The sequence below is a fragment of the Podarcis muralis genome, chromosome 17 (assembly GCF_964188315.1).
Source record: "Podarcis muralis chromosome 17, rPodMur119.hap1.1, whole genome shotgun sequence".
NCBI classification, from domain to species: Eukaryota; Metazoa; Chordata; class Lepidosauria; order Squamata; family Lacertidae; genus Podarcis; species Podarcis muralis.
The window spans coordinates 12,545,362-12,564,563 of NC_135671.1; the positions used below are offsets into that span (position 1 = coordinate 12,545,362).

Below are 19,202 nucleotides of genomic sequence, written 5' to 3' on the forward strand. Positions count from 1 at the left end.
GGGTCACGAAGAGTCGGACATGACTAAATGACTAAACAACAACAACAGCAAACCTTCCACTCTTGCTTTGCTATCTCCTCCTTGGTTTCCTCCACAGCTACCTACAGCACCTAGAGGGGAAATACCCGGATGTGGATAGAGTTATCAAAGCCGCAGTCTAGAGCAGCAGAACAGTTATAGCTGACGGCATTATTGGCTGAGTTTTGATCTGAGCTGTGTCTAATTATCCTTTCTTTTTGGGAGAACAGCTGCTATGTTGTGTATGTATATGGCTACTTTCCCCCCTTTTCCTTTTTTTTATATGAGACAAAATTGCCTGGAGCCAAAAGTTGGCACACTTTTTAATACACATGCTGTCGATGAAGGGGGAGGAGTAATACTAAGTAGTGAGAGAGTTCCCTGAAAGCAAAATTATTCTTTTTACAAACCACAGAAAACAATTTTCAAAGGCCTGTGCCACACTGCCCCCGCCCCCAGTTGTGCACTCAAGATGTGCTTATTATATAGCCTGTGTTCTTTAAAATACCATATATTATATAGGTACACTCAGGGTCACAGCCATAGCATACCATATTTTTCCATGGATAACACGCCCCCGTGTATAAGACAACATCTCTTTTTTGGAGGAAATGGAGGGAGATTGCCCAGATTGTTAAGCTTTTTTTTTGGGGGGGGGGATTCCTCAGACTTGTTGAGATTTTTTTTGGGGGGGGTTGCCAGCAGCTGCCAATCACCCGCCCAATTGCCGCAGCAGCCAATCGACAGCAGACCCTGCCGCAGCCCCCAATCACCCGCCCAAACGCCGCTGACAAAATCCCCTGCTCATGGCAGCCACCAATTGCCCATGCGACCTCTGCACTATCCGTGTATAAGATGACCCACAATTTTTAGCATTTTCTTATAATTTAAAAAACCCTCGTCTTATACATGGGAAAATACGGTACATTTAAAGGACATGGTTTGCCCCCCCAAAGAATCCTGGGAACCTTAGCTCACCCCTCCCAGAGCTTCAGTTTTCAGCAGCCATAGCAAACTACAGTATCTAGGGTTCCTTGCGGGAGGCTGTGTGTTTTGAATGCATGGTGTGGGTATGATCTGCGGGGAAGGGCAATAGGTCAGTGGTAAAGTGGATGTTTCACAAGCAAAAAGTCTGAAGTTCAGCTCCTAGTACAGTGGTAATAATAATAATAACAATAAATTTTATTTATATCCCGCCCTCCCCAGCCGAAGCCGGGCTCAGGGCGGCTAACAACAATAAAACAGTACAAAAGTACAGCATAAACAACACTCTAAAATCATTCATTGTAAAATTAATGAATTCAAGCCACTGGCAACCATTGGGCCAAGGCTCCGCGAAGATTGCCGAGGGAGGGAGTCAGGCTGTGCCCTGGCCAAAGGCCTGGTGGAACAGCTCTGTCTTTCAGGCCCTGCGGAAAGATGTCAAGTCCCGCAGGGCCCTGGTCTCTTGTGACAGAGTGTTCCACCAGATCGGAGCCACAGCCGAAAAAGCCCTGGCTCTCGTTGAGGCCAGCCTAACTTCTCTGTGGCCTGGGACCTTCAAGATGTTTTTATTTGAAGACCGTAAGTTCCTCTGTGGGGCATACCAGGAGAGGCGGCCCCGTAGGTATGAGGGTCCTAGGTTAAGTACTTAATTTGTTCCGGAGGGCTGTACATAACCTGAAACTGTTCTTAACCTGAAGCACCACTTTAGCTAATGGGGCCTCCTGCTGCTGCCGCGCCGCTGGAGCCCGATTTCTGCTCTCATCCTGAAGCAAAGTTCTTAACCTGAAGCACTATTTCTGGGTTAGCGGAGTCTGTAACCTGAAGCGTATGTAACCTGAAGCGTATGTAACCTGAGGTACCACTGTATCTCATGATGGGGTGAGGGGATCCTGTCCAGAATACTGGAGAGCGGCTTGAAGTCAGTGTAGACAATAGTGAGCCAGGTGGATGACTGCTCTCAGATTTATTGATTGATTTAATTTATTTCTCACATTTATACCCCACCTTTCCCCCAAGGAGCTCAAGATGGTATGCATAATTCTCCTTCTCCCCATTTTATCCTCTGCTTCAGGTTATCCTGACAACAAGTAGTGACTGGTCCCAGAGCTTCATGGCTGTGTGGATGATTTGAACCCTAGTCTCCTAGGGTGGAGTCTCCTGGACTCCATCAGCACCAGCTAGAATAACCCATGGTAAGGAGATTAATCACAATCATAATTTATTTATACCCCGCCCTTCCCGGTTCAGAAAACCGGGCTCAGGACGGCTAACAACAAATTTAAAATACTTAATTGTAGAAGCAGCATAAAATACAGTATAAAAACATGAATAACAATAAAATTCAAAGTTCAGAAATCAATTTGGGGGAAATCCATCTAATAAGCATTAGATAGTCACCAGGGCTAGCTGGCTGAATTAGTCCTACTTGGGCCAGCGAGGCGGCCAGGGGAGAATTAGCTGTGGGATCCCAGAGTGAGTAATCTTCATAAAAGGGGAGGGGGAGGGAAGAGAAGGGAAATAAAAGATCAAACTGAATTCAAATTAAAGGCCAGGTGGAATAGCTCTGTCTTACAGGTCTGACAGAAGGAGGTTAAATCCTGAAGGGCCCTAGTCTCCTGGGACAGAGCATTCCACCAGGTCGGAGCCATCACTGAAAAGGCCCTGGCCCTGGTGGAGGATAGTCTGACTTCCTTAGGGCCCGGGACCTCTAAACTATGGCTATTCATGGACCTTAAGGTCCTCTGCGGAGCATACCAGGAGAGGCAGTCCCATAAATATTTGGAGTCCAGCAACATCTAGATCAGGGTTTCCCAAACTTGGGTCTCCAGCTGTTTTTGGACTACAGTTCCTATCATTCCTTACCACTGGTCCTGCTAGCCAAGGATGATGGGAGTTGTAGTCCAAAAACCACTGGAGACCCCAGTTTGGGAAACCCCGATCTAGTGGGTTGGCTCCCCTGCTTATATATTAAAGTACATTCCAACCCGACAAAACTTAACGGTTTCTACAACTCTCTTTCTCGCACACCCTTTCTGCATCTCTCCACGACGTCTGGGCTGTGTGCCCTGTTATAATCTTTTTAAGCCACCGGCCCATTTGATATCGGTGCACTAGATATCACTGCACAGACAAAAAGCCCCCCGAAAACTCCTTATTTATGTTTAAATGGTCTCCTACGTCAACGCTGCTCCGCAGACCATCAATCCACAGAAGCTCTTAGCCGAATGAAAGGAACGGCTTCGTGCTCCCAGCCACTCTCCGCTTGGAATTCTGCCAAAGGCATGATTGCAGAAACAAATCATTTTAACCTCAGCATTTTTGGTTTCGAGAAAGATCTCCAAGTGGCACAATAGTCTCCGTCTCCCTATAACAGCAGGCACAGCTGTGGCCTCTCCACCTTAGCGCTCGTTCCCCCCATGGGAGTCTTCGAAATGCGCACAAGACAATACTAAATACGTTCGCAGCACCGGTGTGGGAGCCAAAAGAGAGGCAGGCATAAATTGCCATTGGCTGCAGATGATGTCCTTTTCATCTAGTGCTCAGCTAGGATGACTTCACTGGCACTATAATAAATTGTCAAGACCAGGGGGCTAGGGAGCAAGTGAGATCATCTTCCAGGAATCAGAGCCTCCTGCTTCGGCAATGGTTCTTCAGTGCCCCCTTTTCAACTGGAAGTGACAGGCACATAACCTCTTGTTTTTTACACACATATATTTCTCTCTCTCTACTATTTGGGGGTGGAGGCTATGTACACATTAGTGACTTGAAACACAGTGAGGTCATTCTCTCCCCCCCTCCCCACCTGCTACATTTCAACTCGCATTATTACTTTGCTATACACAGTGGAGAGAGGACAAGGGTGTCGTCACCCAGTATGAATAACTTGATTTGTTGTCCCCACCCCACCCGCAAGACCTTCAGCTCCACTTCTCATCTGGGCACCCAGTAGAGCATGAGACTCTTAAATCTCAGAGTCGTGGGTTTGAGCCCCACATCGGGTGAAAGATTCCCGCATTGGACTAGATCAGTGTTGGCCAAACTTGGGTCTCCAGCTGTTTTTGGACTACAACTCCCATCACCCCTAGCTAACAGGACCAGTGGTCAGGGATGCTGGGAATTGTAGTCCCAAAACAGTTGGAGACCCAAGTTTGGGCAACACTGGATTAGATGATTCCCAGCTGCTGTTGGACTACAACTCCCATCATCCCTGACCACTGCCCCTGCTAGCTAGGGATGATAGGAGTTGTAGTCTAACAACAGCGGGGGACTCAAGTTTGGGAAACACTGGCTTAACTGCAGCTGATGTTTTCAAATGGGATGGAAGCTGGTTTGAGGGGAAATTTATCAGCAGTACTTCTCAAGAAGTGACAGGATGTGATGGATTGTGGCTACAGTCATGTGTAAAGGTAAAGGGACCCCTGACCATTAGGTCCAGTCGTGGCTGACTCTGGGATTGCAGCGCTCATCTCGCTTTACTGGCCGAGGGAGCCGGCGTACAGCTTCCGAGTCATGTGGCCAGTATGACTAAGCTGCTTCTGGTGAACCAGAGCAGCGCATGGAAATGCTGTTTACCTTTCCGCTACTTGCACTTTGACGTGCTTTCGAACTGCTAGGTGGGCAGGAGCTAAGACCAGGCAACGGGAGCTCACTCCGTTGCGGGGATTCGAACCGCCGACCTTCTGATTGGCAAGCCCTAGGCTCTGTGGCTTAACCCACAGCGCCACCCGCAGAGCCCAAGAAAATGGCAACATGTCCACAGTCTAAGAAGCCTGATGACTTGCAGGGGTGGCCTCCATGTTGCCTTTATGTGTCCTAGCAATGTGTTGTCAAGAGGCAGATGCTAGTCTGAGAAATCACCCTAGGGCTGAAGAGTAACTCAACAACAGCTTCACAAGTTGTTCACTCCGTCATGGACATACCGTATTTTTCGCCCTATAGGACGCACTTTTCCCCCTCCAAAAATGAAGGGGAAATGTGTGTGCGTCCTATGGGGCGAATGCTGGCTTCCGCTGAAGTAATAAACAAATCCTGGAGGCTATGCCCCAAACACTCTCGTGGCCTATTTTTGCTGAATGTGTGCGTGGTCTACTTTCCCCATCTGTGAGTGCTGCTGGAGGCTGAACCCCTTCCTAAAAAAACATTCCTGTGATCCAGGAACAACCAGCCACTTCTGAACATAATATTCTTTCTCTCCATAACTGATCAGGAAGAGGGTATTCCCTCCACAAGCCCTAGTTTGGTGTCATCTGCAAATTTGAAAGCTGGAGTCCAATAACACCACATGTAGCATTAGAAGCTGGCATGATGCCTCTTTCTAAGGTACTTTTTTTGGAAGGAGTCGTTGATCTTTGCTTCCCAACACTGGAAATGCAGATGAACTGTTTCTCCCCCTTGTTCAGCTGACACAGTGCCCGATATAAGTATACCAGGAATACGGGCAAAAGTCCTAGGACAAAGCATTATCCTCATGGACTTCCCGACAACTTGACTGTTACAAAGCGATTTATCTCAAAGATGTTATGCCTGTACTTTGTTGGACATTTCGTTGAATGCTACAGACAGGAGTGAAGAAGATATCTGGGTGAGTTAAAGGTAAAGGTAAAGGGACATCTGACCATTAGGTCCAGTTGTGACCGACTCTGGGGTTGAGGCACTCATCTCGCTTTATTGGTCGAGGGAGCCGGCGTACAGCTTCCGGGTCATGTGGTCAGCATGACTAAGCTGCTTCTGGCGAACCAGAGCAGTTCATGGAAACGCTGTTTACCTTCCCGCTGGAGCGGTACCTATTTATCTACTTGCACTTTGATGTGCTTTCGAACTGCAGGGTGGGCAGGAGCAGGGACCGAGCAACGGGAGCTCACCCCGTCGCAGGGATTTGAACCGCCGACCTTCTGATCGGCAAGTCCTAGGCTCTGTGGTTTAACCCACAGCGCCACCCGCATCCCTCTCTGGGTGGGTTACGCACCCACAAAATGACTGAGGCTGAAAGGTAAAAAAGTAAAGGACCCCTGAACAGTTAGGGCCAGTCAAAGACGACTATGGGGTTGCAGTGCTCATCTTAATTCAGGCCAAGGGAGCCAGTGTTTCTCCACAGACAGCTTTCTGGGTCATGTGGCCAGCAGGACTAAACTGCTTCTGGTGCAATGGGGCACCATGACGGAAACCAGAGCGCACAGAAACGCCGCTTACCTTCTCACTGCAGTGGTACCAATTTATCTACTTGCAGTGGTGTGCTTTCAAACTGCTAGGTTGGCAAGAGCTGGGACAGAGCAACTGGAGCTCACCCCGTTGTGCGGATTCGAACCGCTGACCTTCTTATCAGCAAGCCCAAGAGGCTTAGCGGTTTAGACCACAGCACCAACCGAGGCTGAGCGGACAATGCGAGCATCAAGCAGGCAACTGTGTTTACTCATGTCCATTGAATTGATATCTAATACAGTCTCCGGATAAGCAATAATTGATAGAGCAGGGCAGCAGGGAGGGGATGTTCACAAAACGATCAGGACTTACGCTCCTTGAGGTGGAGGGGGGAAGGGATACAGGAAAGCTCTGGGCTTTCAGGAACAATTTATCTTGTGCTTGTAAGGGGCAAAGCAGATGTGACAGGTGATAGACCTGTGTGTCAGAATGATCTCACTGCACATTTCGATAGGGCAGGGGGTAAAGGGGATAAATGGCACCAGCACAATACGGGCTGGATCGAGAGGGTGCTGAACTTCACCCATGCTGCCTCCCCAATACACTCTCTCTCTCCAGATGTTTTCTTCCTGATGGGGCTTCTCCTTCCAGGGTAATGAAGCATGCTGCCATGCAATGAGAAAGTTGCACCTTTCACCTGTGGCCTTTAATTCCTGAGACACTCTAACAGTTATCGGACGGCGTACTCGTACATCCCAACACACTGTTTAAGAATTACTGGCTTTGGGATTAGGTGTTCCTGCTTAGCAGCTTATCAGTTATGTGGGCTTCAGCCTGTTGAAGGGCATTCATGTCTCTTCATAGGTAGCACTTTGTCCTAGCACCTGAGAGTAACAGGAGCCTAGCCTGTGATAATGAAGACCTAGAATCATATGTCTACAGGGATGAGAGAATATGAGAATTTCAGTTTCTCCCAGTTCCTAAGTGTTCTGTCCCCTACATTTCCAGGTCAGATGGACAGCATATAAATAAAAAAATTGTTGATGATGAACAGGTGAGGGAGGCTCACCTGGCGCCTTCGTTATACACCTTTAGGTACCAGGCAAAAACATTCCTCTTCAACCAGGACTTGGGCTGATTAACATCCTATGCCATTTTAAATGTGTTTGTGGTGGTGGGTGTTACTGTTTCTGTTTCTATTATGCATTTTGTGTTTTTATCTTGCATTTTTATGCTGTGAACCACCCTGAGATCTTAGGATGAAGGGTGGTCTACAAATTTATTTGTTGTTGTTTAGTCGTTTAGTCGTGTCCGACTCTTCGTGACCCCCTGGACCAGAGCTTGCCAGGCACTCCTGTCTTCCACTGCCTCCCGCAGTTTGGTCAACTTCATGCTGGTAGCTTCGAGAACACTATCCAACCATCTTGTCCTCTGACATCCCCTTCTCCTTGTGCCCTCCATCTTTCCCAGCATCAGGGTCTTTTCCAGGGAGTCTTCTCTTCTCATGAGGTGGCCAAAGTACTGGAGCCTCAGCTTCACGATCTGTCCTTCCAGTGAGCACTCAGGGCTGATTTCCTTCAGAATGGATACGTTTGATCTTCTTGCAGTCCATGGGACTCTCAAGAGTCTCCTCCAGCACCACAGTTCAAAAGCATCAATTCTTCGGCGATCAGCCTTCTTTATGGTCCAGCTCTCACTTCCATACATCACTACTGGGAAAACCATGGCTTTTACTATATGGACCTTTGTTGGCAAGGTGATGTCTCTGCTTTTTAAGATGTTGTCTAGGTTTGCCATCGCCTTTCTCCCAAGGAGCAGGCATCTTTTAATTTCGTGACTGCTGTCACCATCTGCAGTGATCATGGAGCCCAAGAAAGTAAAATCTCTCACTGCCTCCATTCCCCTTCTATTTGCCAGGAGGTGATGGGCCCAGTGGCCATGATCTTCATTTTTTTGATGTTGAGCTTCAGACCATATTTTGCGCTCTCCTCTTTCACCCTCATTAAAAGGTTCTTTAATTCCTCCTCACTTTCTGCCATCAAGGTTGTGTCATCTGCATATCTGAGGTTGTTGATATTTCTTCCGGTGATCTTAATTCCGGCTTGGGATTCATCCAGCCCAGCCTTTCGCATGATGAATTCTGCATATAAGTTAAATAAGCAGGGAGACAATATACAGCCTTGCCGTACTCCTTTCCCAATTTTGAACCAATCAGTTGTTCCATATCCAGTTCTAACTGTAGCTTCTTGTCCCACATAGAGATTTCTCAGGAAACAGGTGAGGTGATCAGGCACTCCCATTTCTTTAAGAACTTGCCATAGTTTGCTGTGGTCGACACAGTCAAAGGCTTTTGCATAGTCAATGAAGCAGAAGTAGATGTCTTTCTGGAACTCTCTAGCTTTCTCCATAATCCAGCGCATGTTTGCAATTTGGTCTCTGGTTCCTCTGCCCCTTCGAAATCCAGCTTGCACTTCTGGGAGTTCTCGGTCCACATACTGCTTAAGCCTGCCTTGTAGAATTTTAAGCATAACCTTGCTAGCGTGTGAAATGAGTGCAATTGTGCAGTAGTTGGAGCATTCTTTGGCACTTCCCTTCTTTGGGATTCGGATGTAGACTGATCTTCTCCAATCCCTTGGCCACTGCTGAGTTTTCCAAATTTGCTGGCATATTGAGTGTAGCACTTTAACAGCATCATCTTTTAAAATTTTAAATAGTTCAGCTGGAATACCATCACTTATGGAATACCATAAGTAAATGAAAATAAATAAAATGGGAGGGTAGGACTTCAGAAGGCTCCCTCTGACCTTCAGCATCCAAGGCAGTCTGCCTCAATTCCAGCTGGCAGAATTGGGAGCAGGTTATTGTACCGGTGGACTTCCCATAGGAATCTGGTTGCTCACAGTGAGAACGGGAAGCAGGCCTTTGGACTGATCCAGCAGAGCTCTTCTTAAGTTCAGGTAGATAATACTGACCTGACAGCTTTGTGTAGGATGTGGCTCGAGTATAATTACTTACCTTTTCGTTGAGGAATCTCTTATAGGCTTCCAAACCTATGAGAGCCAGTGTGATGCAGTGGTTAAGAGTGGTAGACTCGTAATCTGGTGAACCGGGTTCGCGTCTCTGCTCCTCCACATGCAGCTGCTGGGTGACCTTGGGCTAGTCACACTTCTCTGAAGTCTCTCAGCCTCACTCACCTCACAGAGTGTTCATTGTGGGGGAGGAAGGGAAAGGAGAATGTTAGCTGCTTTGATATTCCTTAGGGTAGTGATAAAGCGGGATATCAAATCCAAACTCCTCCTCCTCCTCCTCCTCCTCCTACTCTTCTTCTTCTTCTTCTTCTTCTTCTTCTTCTTCTTCTTCTTCTTACGACATAATTCTGTTTTAACCCCACAAAAGCCACTGCTATCATTTTGGTGAGCAGGCACGCCAACGAGGGGACGGCGGATGATTCTTTGCGGGGTGAATTCCATCAAGGTGTGTGCACACAGGTTCTCAGCGTCGGAAATGGCCAAATCACTCGTGGTCTCCTGTGTAGCTAATAAAAGGAAGAGAAATGATTTCATCAAGAAGAGCCATTTATTTCACAGGTCTGTGGGCAAGGGGGCTGGATATTGCTTCCCCTCCATGCTTCCCCTCCACCAAGAACGTTGCTTTTGCCGTGATGAATGCTGCCACCTTCTGCGACGTTAAGAGTACGTCGTGTCCCTTCACAGCTGCTTGTCCCCTCTTCCCTAAGAAAACAAATGACAGCTCCCCTTAGTGTCATCCTACCCCCCCCCCGCTCCTTTCTTTAAATGACTTTTCTCTTGGAGATTTATTGCAAGAGCTTTGCGAGAGATTTGTAGCAAGCAGTGCTCAGCCTGTAGCCTTACATCCTCAGTGCCACAGCCATAATTCTCCCAGAGTGGAATGATAGAAGATCACAATGGCTAATAATGTATTATGATGATACTGTCTGTGCAAGAAAGATTGTGTTCCGTTTTCAGCAGCTCATTTGGGTCGCATGGAACTTTTCCTCACCTCGCCGAAACAAATGGCGCTTTCCTGGCTGTGCATGCAAGCCAAGTAAATTAAGCAACAGCAAATAAATTAAAATAAGGCAGCTATCCTGTCACTATCTGGCATGAGTTTGACTTTCACAAGGAGATGCTCTGAGGAAGATGTGTGTGTGTTTATGTATATGTATATAGTTCCTGGTGCCTTAGAATCAATATGTCAGGATGATAGGCAGTGACAAATGTTTAGTGGCCTGTTCCAAATGAACCACATATAAAGATGTGTCTCTCTCCTGCTAGCTGAGGCCTTTGGAGGGGCTAAGTGAAGCCCAAATTGATGAAATGGGAGCACCGTGGAAGTAGAAGGAGACAAGTAACAGAGAGAAGCATCTTATCAGGACCTGCTAAGGAGCAGGGAAATTGTTCTCAGAGCCAGAGGAGGTGTGTTAACTTCCCAAGTCCTGCCCCTCATGTGTGACATGGAGAGCAACTTGTACACTGTTCAGTTGGGTTTCCTTCCACATAAGTGTCCCTAAGGGACATAGCTTACTTTTGAGCCTCACACTCCGCATGGAGACATGTGGAGAAGCTTTGGGTAGTTGGTACGTTGGCAGGGGTTCAGGCTTAGCACTGAAATGACCAGACAATTGAACATGGAGGCTATTTCTCCCTATATGAACCAGCCCAAACCTTGTGGTCTTCATCAGAGGCCCTTCTCCAGGAGCCCCGCCCAAGACAGGTGCAGAGGGTGGCCACATGAGAACAGGCCTTTATGGTGGGGTCTCCCATCTGTACAATACTCTACAGTGCGAGGCATGCCTGGTGCTATTCTTGTCAGTCTTTAGGCACCAGGCGAAGGCTTCTTTGTTTACCAAGACCTTTGGCAATAAAGACATCTGAAAGCAGCCAAGAGTGGCTGGGACAACCCAGTCAGATGGGCACCATATAAATAAAGTTATTACTATTGCCTCCTATGGCTGTGCTCATCTTTTAGCAGGGTGGATAGGACTTGTCCTTATTCATATTTTACTGAACATGCTTTTTGTGTAATTGTATTGTTCATAGTTTTACACACACACACACACACACACACACACACACACACCGTTTTTAAATTGGCTTTATTTGTTGTATTTTAACTTTTCAAGTGTCCTGATCCCCTGGCCTACCTGGCAGATAGCGTGCCAAGGCAAAGTTCCAAGTCCAAAAGCCAATCCATACAAGCCAAGTTCAAAGATCAGGAAACGCAGTCCAGGATCAGTCCAAGTGTGCCAATATGGGAGTTCAGCAGTTAGGATACAGACCAGAGTCAATCTCGAAGTAGAAACCCATGAAGGTCTGAGGAGAATCCCAGGTGAGGTCCCTCAACATGGGCAGTTGAATAGACAAAGTACCTCAGCTCTGCTGCCTTCTTCTACTGTGTCTGTTGATTGCAGCTTCTGCACTTGATGAGGCAGGTGCCCCAGCTGAGGAATCACATGCGTCCTTCCCCACTTGGCCAGCTAGTGAACTAGGCTCTGCTTCCTGGAGTGCCTCACCCACTGGTCTTAGGTGCATTGGGACACTGTGACGGAAACCAGAGCACACGGAAACGCCGTTTACCTTCCCGCACAGTGGTACCTATTTATCTACTTGCACTGGTGTGCTTTCGAACTGCTAGGTTGGCAGGAGCTGGGACAGAGCAGTGGGAGCTCACCCCATCGTGGGGATTTGAACAGCCAACCTTCTGATCGACAAGGCCAAGAGGCTCATTGGTTTAGACCACAGTGCCACCTATGCCTCTTGTATCCAATTGTTATTTGATTGCTCATTGTGCTTGCTTTCTGCTCAGCTCTTTAGTTTTCACTTGCTCTTTGTCCCTGACTATTGGTTTACCTGTGGCTCCTGGGTACTGGCCAGTGCTTCTTCTGGGTTTTTTTTGAAAAAAATGAGAAATGGTGCCGGTACTCACCATGAAGTTACAGTAAAAATATTCCTAGAAGAAAAGCTCTGGTCCTGACTCACCACATACTGCTCCCTATTACGGCTCAGCTCTTACACAAAGTCAGAACTAAGCAAACTAAACCTCAGCTTAAAAACCTAAATTTAAACACAAGACTTTTATTTTATTTTATTTTTTGGATTTGTATATTGTCCTTCCCCCATGAAGGGCCATTAAAATATTGTTCTATATTATCACAAGGGGGGAGGTTTCTACACCAGCCAGAAGAACAAGGATGGCATTGATGGAACAGGCTCAAATGTTTATTACTGAAGGTTGTAAAGAGATAAGCAAACTCAGGAATGCACATGGCTGTGATGATGTGGGAGATGGCAGGGAGGAGGGAGGGAGGCCAAGACCTTACATGGTAATAGGAACTTACTATAATTTTCGATTTCCCAGAAATCAGGTGGTTTACAAGAAATCAGGTGGTTTACAAGAAATCAGGTGGTATTGTATTCTGCAAATGTATAAAAAGCTGGCTCCCTCAGAATTTGGGGGCAGACATTGGGCAACGTGTGTCTGTACCATTTTTGTCATGACAAAATAAAGGGATTTTTCCTGCTGTCATTTTGACTCTTTCAAGCGTCTCCAAGGGTCTCATCAGATAAGGAGGTCATAAAAATGTCCTTCATCCAGAGATCACAGGGCGGTTCACAACATAAATATACAAAATGAGAACACAAAATACTGTACATAATAAAAACAAGAACTGAAGCCAACCAATAACGGGTCATAGACTAGCTTCCATGGCTATCAGAAGTGCATGTCTCACCATGGGCATAGGCAACGGGGGGCAGGGAGGGGCAGCTGCCCCCCTTAAATCAATAAAAATACATAGCTGAGGTTCTGCCCCCCCAAAAGCCTGCCCCCCTAACAAAAATCCTGGCTACGCCTATGCCTCTCATTATTTTTTTATTTTTAAATGAGAGCTATAGGTTGATTAATGGGACGTGGGTGGCACTGTGGTCTAAACAACAGAGCCTAGGGCTTGCCGATCAGAAGGTCAGCAGTTCGAATCCCCAAGACAGGGTGAGTTCCCGTTGCTCTGTCCCAGCTCCTGCCCACCTAGCAGTTTGAAAGCACGTCAAAGTGCAAGTAGATAAATAGGTACCGCTCCGGCGGGAAGGTAAACGGCATTTCCATGCGCTGCTCTGGTTTGCCAGAAGCGGCTTAGTCATGCTGGCCACATGACCCGGAAGCTGTACGCCGGCTCCCTCGGCCAATAAAGCGTGATGAGCGCCGCAACCCCAGAGTCAGTCATGAATAATAAAAGTCTGAACAATAGTCTGAAGACTGGGCCTAACAGTCGGGGTACCTTTACATTTATAGGTTGATTATCTGTTTAATACCACACCATTTGCATTAGATACTTTAATAAATAAGTTGGTGCCCATCTTCAGACTATTATTCAAGATATAGCACAAAATATATGAGGATTTGCTGCCTCCCCTGCCCCCTGTTCACCATATTCTGCTTTCTTGAATAAAAATAGTTGGGAAGTTGTTGAGAGCACAGTAGGAGGGTGAGATCCTTTCTCCTGCCCACATATGCAATGCTTATCAAACATGAAAGGTACTTTATATCATTCCAGAGTTGGGTCTCTCTTGGTTGTTGGCACATCATCTCTGCACCCGGTGAAATCTAACCAGTTATTTAGTGGCAAGCGAAAACTAATGGGAAAGGATAAAACCACTGATCTTTAGACAGATCAGATTAGGGTAAGTGAAAGCCAATGGCAACGTCCTAATTTTAGCAAAAAAATATCACTACTTAACCACGCCATAATAGCGATATTTGTGCTACCAGTGTATTAGCATCACACAGATGGCAAGACACTTCAGTTGCATACCTTCTGTTGACAGTGTTATGAGCACCTACGTTTTAAGAGGAGGAGAAGCAGTATATCTCCTGAAAAGGTGTCAGGGCTAATTCCAAAAAGGTGAAGACACTTGCTATTAGCATCTAAGGATTCTTCTCCCATCATGATTCATTCCTCACATGCAAATCTGTTCTATTTAGGATGACTGCAAAATGATTCTATCATCCTGTCATCTGGCTTCTCTGTGCTTCCGATTGGTCTGTATTTATAGAATGGCTATAATAATACAAGTCTTGTCTTCTCGTTCTGATAGTGTGTTTCGGGTAAGTTTGACTGAGTTATTCTGCCACTGAGCCAGGTTAACAACTTGTCCTGTATTCAGACTGTGAACTCACAGGCTAACCAGCAGCAAGAAGTGGCTATCGGGGAGTGATCCATTGCTTCAGAGAACCTGCAGGAGTTCTGAGACAAAGAGGGTGCTGCTTCAGTGCTGTCCAGAACCCTACTGAGGTCTTTATTTCATTAAGTTTATTATCACATTTTGGGAACACAGGTGGCGCTGTGGTCTAAACCACAGAGCCGAGGGCTTGCTGATCGGTCCGTTGCTCGGTCCCTGCTCCTGCCAACCTAGCAGTTCGAAAGCACGTCAAAGTGCAAGTAGATAAATAGGTACCACTCCGGCAGGAAGGTAAACGACGTTTCCATGTGCTGCTCTGGTTCTCCAGAAGCAGCTTAGTCATGCTGGCCACATGACCCGGAAGCTGTATGCTTGCTCCCTCGGCCAGTAAAGTGAGATGAGCGCCACAACCCCAGAGTCGGTCTCGACTGGACCTAATGGTCAGGGGTCCCTTTACCTTTATTATTACATTTACACACCACGTTTCCTTCAAGTTGCTCAGGGTGGTGTATGTGATTCTCCCCTCTCCATCCATTCACAATAACCCTGCAGGATAGGCTGAGCTGAAGGACAGTGGCTGGCCCAAAGTCATCCAATAAGCTGAAAATTTGAACCCTGGCCTCCCAGGTTTTCTAGTCCAGCACTCTAACCACTCACACCACATTGGTTCTTGAGTAGTAGTGCCTTCCTCATTAGTATTCCAGTTGCAGCCTTCAGTTGCTTGCTTCTGTTGTTTCTTTATTTCTATTAGTACATCTGTACGTATACAAAATGTAAGGATACAGCATACAAATAGAGAAACCTGTGTTCTTCCTCCACAGTGCTATTCAAGAAGACAAGAGTGTGAGGGTTAAGAACCAGGTCAAAAGAGTGTTGTCAAAGAAGACAGATGACTCAACTACATTAGCCATGTTACAATGGTATAACTGTGTTATAAACATGCGACACCAGGTGGTGCTGTAGAGCACAAAACTTTGTCTATGCGATTTTACATAGTTCCTTCCCTTTTGTTATAACAATTTAATTTATGACTTATTTATAATGTTTTTTCCCCTGTGTATAGATCCTGACAGAGCAGACAGAGGCAAGATATTGCTCACCAGCCTGCACCAAAAGAAAGTATCTTACAAGTTCCAACAAGTTAAGTCATACTTGCATGGATACATGAGACAAATTGTTTGTTCATATGTGTTGTGGAAGTTCACCAAATAGTGATAAAGTCCTGAGGATCCACCCCACCTTGTAAAGCTTTCAGATGATGAGAGAAGCATGCCACACCCTCTGCCACCACAGGGAGCCTCTGCTGCTGCAGGGAAGTGTGGCACAATCTCCACTGCTGCAGGAAGGTATGGCAGGCCCCTCTGCCACCACGGGGAGGCCCAGCAAGGCCCTCCGTCACTGCAGATATATATTGTGATATAACGAGATACCATGATATTTAGCTGGTGATATATCGTGATAATGAAAACCAGTTATCACGCAGCCCTAGTAGGGAGTAAACTCCACTGACTGTAGTAGAGCGTACTGCTTAGTAAACATGTCTAGGATTCCCTCATGATGCCCTACAGACTGCTTTGCCTGGCGACAGGCTCAGAGAATGCAGGATCCCTGAGAGAGATTTATCGTGAGCTGCATTTTTATAGGCTTCTACCAATTTAGAGTCAATTTCTAAGGTGTCTGTCACAAGAAGACTATTTACTAGAGCTGTCAATCAATTAAAGAATGTTTTAATTAGTTGATCAATTAATCAGCTACAAGGCAATCAACAGATCTATATAAATCTGCCTATTACTGGATGCTAAATCTACAGTAAATGCTTTTTTCAGAAGGGTGTTGGACGTTAAGGAGACATTTGTCAGTTTCTGAGTTGTTTATGGCTTGGTGGATTACAGTAATAAAAAAGAGAGATAATTATTTATTACATTGTGAATGATCTCATACTTCTTTCTGCACTACAAATGCAGTGTCATCTATATAACATATTTAATCTCATGGCTTTCCCTAAAGGATACTGGGAACTGCTGTTTGGTGTGAGTGCTGAGAATTCTGTTAATGCTCCCTAGCTTTTCTTACAATACAAGTTTATAGGATTCATTAGACAGAGCTAATGATTATTGAGGCTGCAGTTCCATGTCCACTTACTTGAGAATAAGTCCCAGTGAATTTGACGAGACATCCTTCTGAGTTGACACATGTAGGGATGTCCTAAGCTTGTTGTGTAGATGTGCCCAAATGGCTTATTCTCATACAGTCTAATATTGACTATTATGCCTCTCACTTGCAGAGCAATCGTATACATATTTGCTCAGAAGTAAGTCTCACTGTGTTCAGTGGGGCTTTTCCCCACCCTTAATCTATTCTGAAACAATGCCTATCACGTGCTGCCACTGCTCAGTCAAACAGAGTTTTAAGGGGAAGGGTAGCGGATGGTGGGTAGGGAAAGAAAACTTTGGAAGTTTTCTCTGGTTCAGATTTTAAATCTGTGTTTGATAAGAATTCTGGTGCTGTATTTATTTAGTGAGAGTTACATACTGCTTAATCAACGAAAGCATGGCTTTGGGATTCATGTAGAAAGGCAAGGATAATGCAGGTGAAGATCTGAGCATTTGTAATTTCAGAATTGCTTTTCCCTCATGTTTGACACCCTGTAGGGGGAAATGTTATACAGAGAAGATTTCTCATTACCCGTTTTCATGCTTTAGAGTCAACATGGGTTGACCCTCTCAATAGGTTTGAGGTCTTGTAAAATATTGCATGTGCCCATATTGTTTCTCATTGCAAATGCAATCCACTTTTTCTAAGATTTTTCAGCAGGTGGAGAGTGGTGAACCGGATATTTGCTGAGAAATCCACAAAGCTGCTTCATGCGCACACATATGCACTGAAACAGTGACAATTTAAACATGCAAAACCAGTAAGTCTATACACCATACATGTAAAGCACATGACACCCTCCCCACGGAACCCTAGGAAGTATAGTTTGTTAAGGCAGCTGGGACCTGTCACTCTGTGAAGGGTAAATGACGGTTTTCAGGATTCTTGTGGGGGGGGGGGAGCAATGCGCTTTAAATGCATGGTGTGCAATCATTTTAAACCCCTCCGAAGGTGCAAACTCTCTGCTCTTTGAGTTTGGAATAAACTTAAAGCTTTTTCTTGGCAATAATTGAGACGAGAACACCCCTGTTCCTCCCACCCTCCTACAAAAGGATAGCCGATCTGTTACAGCTTTAATACCACGATTGCTCTCCGTTGACTTAAAATAACCACGATCCTTGCCCACTGTGTTTTTAGCTTTAAAACCACGATCGCTGCCTTTCGAATTAAAAATGAGCAACTTGACTTCCCTACCCCCCCCCTTAAAAATCACTGGGTTCTCACGAGCTGTGCCTCTGCGTCCACCCACCCCGGTTTCCCTCTCGCTCCCCTGCTCCTTTCCCAACCCGTTCGCCATAGGAGAGATGCAAAGGTCACCACGCAACCGAAGGGTATAGGGAAATGATATTCCTATGAATAACGGCAGGAACAGGAAAAGGAACGCAAGGCGCTTTCCCAAGGTCACGCAGGCATTATATCAGGAGATGAAAGCAGCAACAACAACAACAACAGCCGTTGTTTTCCCAAGCCGGCGCGCTGCTAAATACTTCGCTCCACTCTTCCCCCCTCCTGCAAAAAAAGAAAAAGAAAAAAAGCAGGAGGTGCGTCAAGCGAAACAGAAGAAAAGGAGAGAAAAAGAGAAAGCAAGCAATAATGATACGCCGGAAGTGAGCCGGGCACGTTTAGCGAACGGGACACCCCCGCCGCGCTCGCCGCCTGCCCGCTCTTCATAACGTTCCTTCATTGCGGCGCTATAGTATATAGCCCTTCCCGTTGCCCGCAGTAAGCGCTCTTGTGCCTCTTCGCAATTGGGCTCGGCTCTCCCCCGCATCCCCGGGGCGGAGAGTTCCGGGGCTGTTTCTAGGTCGCGGGGCTGCTGCCTGGTTGGTTGGTTTGGTTGGCTGGCGAAGGCGGCCGCCTGCTGTTGTGTTGCTGCTGCTGCTTCTCCTCCCTCCCTCCCTCCTCCCTCCCTCCACTCCGCTCGCGCCAAGCCCCGCCCCCAGGAGCGCCGCGCGACGCTGCCGCCGGGATGCGGGAGGAGGAGGAGGAGGAGGAGAAGGAGGAAGAGGAGGAGGGATGCTGAGGAGCTAAGGAGCCGCCTCGGCGAAGGGATCCTCCGGGGCGCCGCTGCGGACAAGCGGGCGGGCGAGCCCTCGGGGCGGCGGCAGGCGGCGGAGGAGCCAGCAGCCCAGCTCCCTCCCCCCCCCCCGCGCCCTTCTCTCCCGCTCCCTCCTCCGCCCTTTCCCCGCCGCCTTGCCGCCGCTCCCCCTGCCGCCGCCGTCGCCCTGGGGCCGGGCGGGCGGCCGGGGAATCGCGGCGCTTGGATGCCGGGAGCCCGCGGCAGAGACCCAGCCCCGAGCCCGCCATGGGCTGCTGCGGGAGCGCCGCCTCTCAGGTGAGTCAGGCGAGGGCAGGAACCCCCCCCCCACCCCCGTCCTTAACAGCACCCCTGTCCCCCCTATCAAGAGCAAATAGAAGCTCCTCCACCTTTTATTTTATTTTATTCTAGGTTCTCAGTCTTGCCCTCCCCGCGCTTCTCTTCCATCCCCTTCCCATTTGCGTCAATTCTTCACACCCCCCCCTTTCCCCAGTTTACACCTTGGCATGTTTATATTTATCCGTATTTATTTTATTTTTTACACCCTTAACCCCCTCATTTCTCCTCTTTTTCTTCCTGGAGATTCTGGAGTAGGTTGGCATAAACTTATGCAACCGAAATGGAATAGGAATTTGGTTTGGGGTTGGTTTTTTTTCGGGGGGGGGGGGAAGCCT

The 19,202-nt window shown here is 47.1% G+C and overlaps 1 protein-coding gene and 2 long non-coding RNA genes across 4 annotated transcripts in view; all 3 read left to right on the forward strand.

Annotated features, from left to right (window-relative positions):
• The first annotated feature begins 9,472 nt into the window (after positions 1-9,472).
• Positions 9,473-13,814, forward strand: LOC144324903 (uncharacterized). The gene is made up of 3 exons (XR_013391181.1): positions 9,473-9,728; positions 11,285-11,490; positions 13,712-13,814. It is a non-coding gene; the product is annotated as an uncharacterized LOC144324903 (long non-coding RNA).
• A 528-nt stretch (positions 13,815-14,342) lies between these two features.
• On the forward strand, positions 14,343-16,014 carry LOC114588122 (uncharacterized). The gene is made up of 3 exons (XR_013391180.1): positions 14,343-14,449; positions 15,158-15,256; positions 15,400-16,014. It is a non-coding gene; the product is annotated as an uncharacterized LOC114588122 (long non-coding RNA).
• A 2,499-nt stretch (positions 16,015-18,513) lies between these two features.
• SLC44A1 (solute carrier family 44 member 1) overlaps positions 18,514-19,202 on the forward strand; it is a 92,347-nt gene continuing 91,658 nt past the window's right edge. Inside the window, exon 1 of one of the 2 annotated variants that reach the window (XM_028711360.2) lies at positions 18,514-18,825. In XM_028711360.2, the coding sequence (XP_028567193.1) occupies positions 18,796-18,825 (30 nt within the window). In that variant the 5' untranslated portion in view covers positions 18,514-18,795. The remainder of the gene's footprint in view (positions 18,826-19,202) is intronic. The other variant, XM_028711361.2, reaches the window with a different exon arrangement.